This window comes from Hydra vulgaris, chromosome 15, assembly GCF_038396675.1.
Source record: "Hydra vulgaris chromosome 15, alternate assembly HydraT2T_AEP".
NCBI classification, from domain to species: Eukaryota; Metazoa; Cnidaria; class Hydrozoa; order Anthoathecata; family Hydridae; genus Hydra; species Hydra vulgaris.
The window spans coordinates 33857501-33865000 of record NC_088934.1 but is presented as its reverse complement, the minus strand read 5'-3'; the positions used below and the strand labels follow the sequence as shown (position 1 = coordinate 33865000).

The window sequence follows — 7500 nt, the reverse complement described above, 5'->3', positions numbered from 1 at the left end:
TATGCTAAATAACAATGCCAATTACAATGATGGGTTGTATTCTATTCCACCTTTTTTGATATTTCCTCGTGTCCACATGCGTAGCGACATGCTTAAAGGTGCATCAACAGGTACTAAAGGTAATGCAAGTCCTATTGGATAGATAAATGCAAAAAACTTTTTGAAATGAGTTGATCATTTTGTGCAGTAATGAGTGATCCTAGCAAGGATCACCCATTACTGCACAAAATGATCACTCATTTCTAAAATTTAGGATTAGCTTATGTGAGAGTCTTTATACCCGAAAATATGCAAAATGGTTTTACAGCAGCTAGCATTTTCCATAGGATCCATATGTTTTCAGTGATTTAGACTTTTTATGTTCTTATGTATCTGATAAACCGATTCCAGCTAATCTCTATAGCTCATCTTTCCTGTTCTCAAATACAGGCTGTCCTGTTTGTCCAGCAGTATTTGAGAAATACTGCTGGACAAACAGGACAGCCTGTTTGTCCAGCAGTATTTCTCAACCGATTCAAAAAACATTTTCTGTTCGTCTAACTAATGTATCCAATCAGATAGACCCTGCAACTGAGTTTTATAATCTAAGTAATATATCTGATTGGCAAACACAATCAATCCCCACATCACCATCAATTATATCTGAACTAATTAATGACAAAAAACAACAAAACCAACGCTTCTGTCTACCATTGGACAGCAGAAGAAATGAGGCCATTTTTAAAAGCGGGTGATAGGGTGGCAAAAAAAAAAAATGCAAAAAGAAAATGTTTTAGGTCTCTGGTATTGACTGGCACTATATCAAGAAATAAACTAGTTAAAAGTTTATCAGGATGTAAAAGAAAAAAGGAAGATAAAGATAAGAAAAAGCAAAAAAATTTACCCCCTGAGACATCAAGGTAATTTTGACTTAATTTAAACATCAAGCAAACATTTAGAATGATATCTTATTTTGTTTAAACATAAATATATTTTTTGTATTGTTATGTTATATAAGGAGTAGAATAGACAGAAAAAATAATGCTAAAAATTATTTGTTTTTATCTTGTCCCAATTCACCCCGACACGGAGTGACATGGGACAGTGTCACATTAAAAATCCAATTACTTAACCAATGAACTAAATTAAATGGTTAAGAATTTCGCAATAATTTCCCGAGACAATTCAGTAGACTACAATTTTAACCCAGTTTGTTTCGTTTGTGGAAAATGTAAAGCGCAGTAAACAAACAAAAAAACTTGTCCCATCTCACCCCACTCTCCCCAATAATAGATAACTCCCTAGCACATCCAAGCTCTTTTTTATTTAATTTACAAACGCATACCACGTCTAAACCTAAACCAATAAATTAGGGAGTCATACGCTCTTTATAAGTTGATTGCAGATCTCTTTCATTTCTAAGACTGTTTGTATTAATTTTTTCGTTTTGTCCATCAGTGTAAATGCTTTATGGCAAAAAACCTCAACAATAGTATAAACTGCATTCACGCTAGAGCACTTTGAATTATATTCAAAACTATCAAACTTCTTTTGATGATTTGCTGATAAAAAATGATTTTCACTATTAAAAACCATAGGAATTTAGATGTATTGGCTACCGAAATGTTTAAAGTTAAAATGCGGTTTGTATCATTATCTATGGAAAAAGTTTTTGTTTCTTAGGATACTAAATTAAGAATTGAAAAATTTGCATCGAATAACATTCGAACTATGAAATACGAGTTCCTCTCACATTTGGGATTGTCAATTTGAGTTGGGTTCCGACGGGTTACCAAAAAGCACCATGTTTAAAAGACTTCAAAATAAAAATTAAAAATTGGATTCCAAAACAATGTCCATGCAAATTATGCATGATATTTATCAAGGACATTGGAAACTTAAATTAGTCGAAAGATTAATCTGCATTTAATAACATTTAAATAAGTCGGATGTAAAATATTCAAAGTTTGTTTTTAGAAGCACAAAAGGCGAGAGATTATTTAATTTTCCAATACAAAATCCTCTAGGGGTGTGTTAAAGATTTGTATTAAACAAACCTCATGTAAGAAATAAGAGTTCCATCCTAAGTAGTTCATAACATTTTGTTTACGTTTATGTATCATTCTTACCAACAAAATTGTAAATAATTGAAGCTAACAAATAAATTTGCAAAAAAAATATATCAAGATACAATTAAGTTTAAAAATGGTTTAAAACTGTACCGATGGGTTTAGAGTTTAAACGTAGTTGTACAAGCGTCAAAGATGGACGTGGTGACGCCAAAAAGTGCAACAACACCAGAAATCACTAAGCAAGTATATGATATTGTTTATAAAGATCCAAGTTTGACTAAGCGTGAAATTACTGATATCATAGGCACATTCTATATAAACTAAATATTTGAGACGAAGCATTACTTATTAAAAAAGTTTTGAAACTTAGTCCCGCATTCGTTAACAAATCAACAAAAATTGAATTGAAAACAAGTTTCTTAGCATAATTTTGAACAAAACAGGTGGAAGTCAGAATGATCGGCAAAAATGTTTATTGCGACTATTCTTTGGGATGCAAAAGGGGTTTTCTTGATTGATTATCTTGAAAAAGGTAAAGCTATGAACTCTGATTATTACTGCAACCTTTTGGACCAGATGGATAAAAAAAATTTTTAAAATAAACAATGCGCGTGTTTACAAAAGTTTTTTGACGATGGTTTAGTTGAACAAAGTAAAGTATAAATTGCTTGAAGACCCACCATATTTACCAGATTTGGCTCCCTTCGACTATTACCTCTTTAGAAACTTGAAAATATTCCTTCGTGGAAAGCGTTTTTTGTCGAATGATTATTGCATTCGTGGAACAGTATTTTGCGAAGCTTCCGAAAAATCATTACAGAGATAAAATTATTAGAAGATTATTGAAATAAGTGTGTTCAAAATGAGCAAGATTATATTGAGTAAAAAAACTTATTTCATTAAATAACACACATTCTTTCACTTTTGCTTTCAAAATTTTATAACCAACTTGTTTTTGTGTGTGTGTGTGTGTGTGTGTGTGTGTGTGTGTGTGTGTGTGTGTGTGTGTGTGTGTGTGTGTGTGTGTGTGTGTGTGTGTGATTGGCCAGAGCCTGTCAATCAGTTTAATAAATTGATTTTTTGCGTTTCACTTTTTAGTTTTATTTCTAGGTATGGTTTGCATTGGTTGATTTAGATGGTTTTATACACCTCGATGAAAACAATAAAGATTTCATTGAGATACCTTTTGAAATAGGAAAAAATAGAGATATATACTTTTATCATTTTGGGACTACCTTTTGTTCTTCATTCACATTAATAGGATATGGTTCAACTATTGAGTTTGTACCCCTTATTACAATTGTCTGTAAAAACTCACCGGAAAAATCGTCCTTACAAATTAAAAATCCTATAAAAGAATTTAGTGGACGATATACTCTTCAGTAAGTAAATTCTTTTTGTTAGACAATTTTCTGATAAATTAAAATTGAGGACGTTTCTAAAACAAAATATAATCGAAGTTATTAATTTTTTAAATTTTATTTTAGTTATATACTTAATACTACATTAATATAAGTTTATAACTGAATAAGTTCTACCGGATTATTATTTTGCATTACTCAAATGTTTGCAAGGGTATGTTTTCATTACACTAAAAATTATTTCCGAACAAAATCACAATTAAGTTGAACAGCTTACTCTTTTTTTAAACTTAAACTATTTTCTTCAGACAAATAAACTCAAGCTTAAACTGAATTGAACAATATCAGGTACCAAAGTAAATAAATAAAGAAAATTTTTTCATCATTTTGTCACTAAAATTTTGTCGAAACTTCTGTTCGGAATAAAGGATTTGTCTTTTATTTCGAACAGAAGTTTTTAATTTACTTATTCCAAACATATATTATCATACAATTTTAGCAAAGATTTTAATAAAAATATTTAAAGTTTTTTTTTTTGACCTATTTTATATTTTAAGTACATTATAGTATCGTGTTAATACAGTGTGTGCAATGTTTTTTTACAAATTTCTTTACGAAAACATACGTTATGGATGAACCCCATAAAAATTAGCAGTAGCAGGAAAAATAATTTTAAAAAAGTGTTTAAAATCATATTGCATGTTTATATATATATAATAAGCCAATATTTAAAATTACAAACATGGCTTTCAAAAATATTATTCAAAGGATATTTTTTGTTCATTAAGCACTTAACATTTTTCAAAACTTTAGCAATTTGACGGACCCCTTTTAAACTTAAATGTAAATTTATATATATATAAAAAAAAAGCGTTACAAAACACCTTTATTTATTAAGTAAAGTTTGGCGCATAATAGTTGTTTATTGAGATAGTAGCCGCTATTTCTTTTGAATAAGCACACTAAATTGAGGAATTGTCTTACACAACGAAAGACACACATTGTTTTCGACGTATAGCTGGTTACAATTTTTACTTTCTATTGACACTAATTCTGAAAATCTTGACTCACAAAGGTACATAATAGCAAATTGAGTTAATATGAGGGTAAGCTTGTTTTAAACTACATTAAAGCAAACACCCTTTGCATGAAATTCAACTCGCAAAACTGCTTTGGATCTCATATGAATTAAATCATCTTTAATATAACATTCATCATTGATTATTGTAATCATCTGTACACAAACTTTTAAGTTTATTCTTCCAAACAACTTCTTGTTTTGAAAGAAATCTTTAAATCATACTAAAAACGCCTGTTGCTTTTGTAGTTTCCAATGTGTCATAAAAAAAACTCTTTTTTCATACTTTGTGTTTTTAGATGTACATAACGTACAAACACCAATAGCTGGCTACGTTGTGATACATTGTTCAATTCAGTTTCATGCTGAGTGAAAATGGCAAAGAGTTTATTAAGGACCTGTTGTAAAAAGTTGGAAGACATTTTAACAATTCTAGAACAGATAACATCATTTAAAAAAGGCACCGCTTTAACATTCTTTTATTGATCGCTACCACACACCAGTTCTACTATGTCTAGTAAACAAAGCTTTAGAAGATTTTCTGCAAAAGTGTGGGACTTTTTTTGTTATACAATGCAATATACAACTTTGTATGATGTTTCTAAACATGTTGTTTGTGGGTTGTAGTTTGGGTAAAAGACATCTTTTGCAAATTGAGCTTTTTGGCACGAAAAATATCAACATTACCAAATGCGTTTCCTGGTGGTCAGATTTAAGATGTTCTGACAATTTTGCTGGCTTCATGCTGACATAAGCAAGTACTTTATTACATAAAAAGTACTGTGGTTTTTGTATTCTATTTTTTTCAGTAACAAAATTGAAACAGTTAATGAAAAACTAAACATTGTTTATATTTCATATTGAACTACACATATCTTGCTATCAATTGAAAATACAAAATTTTTCCATTCAAAAAATTAAAATTCCACATTATATATTTTCTAAATCTGTGCCTGCTACATGGACCCCTTAGGGTCCACCAAGCACCACCAAGAAACCCTGCCTAAGAGTCTAAGTTAACAGCACCAATAGATTTAGTTATTTTGAAGTTTAAAAATGATAATACTGGATTTCTACGTAGCAAGGTTCAAAGAAAATGATTTTCCATCGTATTTTCTCTAAAAATTTTACTTTAAGGCCTTAGTTTTGCATTTCGAATGTATTTATTTTGTACTTCCTGAGCTTTTTCTCAATATAAATCTATTGGGAATTCAAATAACCAGAATCTCGAATAACTTGTGTACAAAAAAAGTAGCATTGTGTACCAATTATGTTTTTCAAGCTTTCCTTGTATTTGAACAACTTTAATTTCTATGGAACACTGTTTTTTACTTGTAAGACGATCTATATCTAAAATATAGTCCTGTATATTTTAGATTCGTTTTTTAAGGTTTATTTATTCTGCTGCAATGAGTTCAATAGTTATTTTTTGTAATTGAAAAGATCTACAAAAACGAAGGCCGCATATTTTCGGATTATTCCAGATGTTTGAATATCCAATTCTTAAGTTTAAAGGATTTATTGCAGTTTGAAATAACAGATGTTCATATAGTCAGTATTTCAAACTGCGATATCTAAGCAAAGCCTTTCCTACAGTTGATTATATAGATCAATTGTATCAAAGGCTTTACATAGATCTATGAAGACACCTAAAGTATTTTTTTTTTCATTAAACCTTTTAAATATATCATGAATAAGATGTAAGCAGGGCTGCCAGATGGCAATATAGAATGCCATTTTGGCATTATTTTAGATGAGTATAGGTTTATGGCATTATGGCATTATTTTGGAAGAGAGAGAGAGAGAGAGAGAGAGAGAGAGAGAGAGAGAGAGAGAGAGAGAGAGAGAGGAAACTGAAGTATAATAAAGTACTCAAGGAAAAGTCATCAAAAAACTGGTAAAAATAATTAAAATATAAACAGTTTTTCTAATGATAAAATACAACAAAAACAACTATTTGAAAAAAGAAAAAGTCAATAACATTAAATAAATAAAAAAATTTTAACATTTAAAAAAATTTGAAAAAAAAAACTATTTTGCTCCATGCTAGGGGCAAAATGTTGTAGATTTTATCCAATATTTAGGCATAGTTCACAAGTAAAAATTGGCCTTTTAACTTTTTCTTCTAAACCAGTCAACGAGTAATGTGCTCAACTGTGGCAATCACTACAAGAAACACAATTTAATTAACTCTTACTTCCGATCTTTCTTGGAGACCATATATCAAATTGGTTGCAAAATTAACATCTTCTAAGGTTGCATCTCTTTATTGTGCTCGCCATTTTCTTCCTTAGCATTCTATTCTTTATCCCTATAAATCTCAAATCCGTCCTTGTATGGAATACTGTTGCCATATCTGGGGCGGATTGTAAACATAGTTGGACCTGCTCGTTTAGCCAACCTCCAAACATTATCACATTGTCGTAATATTGCTTCTCTTTCTCTTTTCTATAAATAGTATAGCAGGTTCTAACACTGTTCTAAGGAGCTAGCATCTCTTGTGTCATCTACTAAAATTCGATCTCGTGTTACTCTTCATTCAATTAAGTCTCATCCTTTCACTGTGACTGTTCCTAAGTGCTTCAAAAATTCTTATTCTTTAATGTTTTTTCTTTGAACATCAGTTTTTGCAAATTCGCTTACTTCATCGTTTTTTCATGGTTCATATGATTTGCAAGCTTTAAAGTGGTCTGTTAATCTTTATCTTGCTCTATAAACTTCATTCTTTCTCTTCCAGTACAACTCTAATTTTATATAAATTTAATAACTTCTGAGACAGAAAGAGTCTTCCTTTAAATCTTTCACTATTTTCCTTTCCTTTTTAGATGTAGTGTTTTGTCCATTTTTTACAGCATTTTTTTTTTAAGATGCATAACCCTTTTAGTTTATCATTTTGAGCCTTTTCCCTTTTTTAGATAGATTTCGCTCATTTTTATTCAGGGTGTCTAATGGCGAGACTCTATATGGCAAGGAGGTCAGGATTGCATTTTTTCTCTTTGTCTTCATAGTC

At 30.2% G+C, this 7500-nt stretch overlaps 1 protein-coding gene across 1 annotated transcript in view; it reads left to right on the top strand.

Annotated features, from left to right (window-relative positions):
* The window catches only part of LOC124814686 (uncharacterized), a 34755-nt gene that overhangs the window by 13310 nt on the left and 13945 nt on the right, over nucleotides 1-7500 (top strand). Inside the window, exon 5 of the mRNA XM_065820266.1 lies at nucleotides 3162-3433. Coding sequence (XP_065676338.1) covers nucleotides 3162-3433 — 272 coding nt within the window. The remainder of the gene's footprint in view (nucleotides 1-3161; nucleotides 3434-7500) is intronic.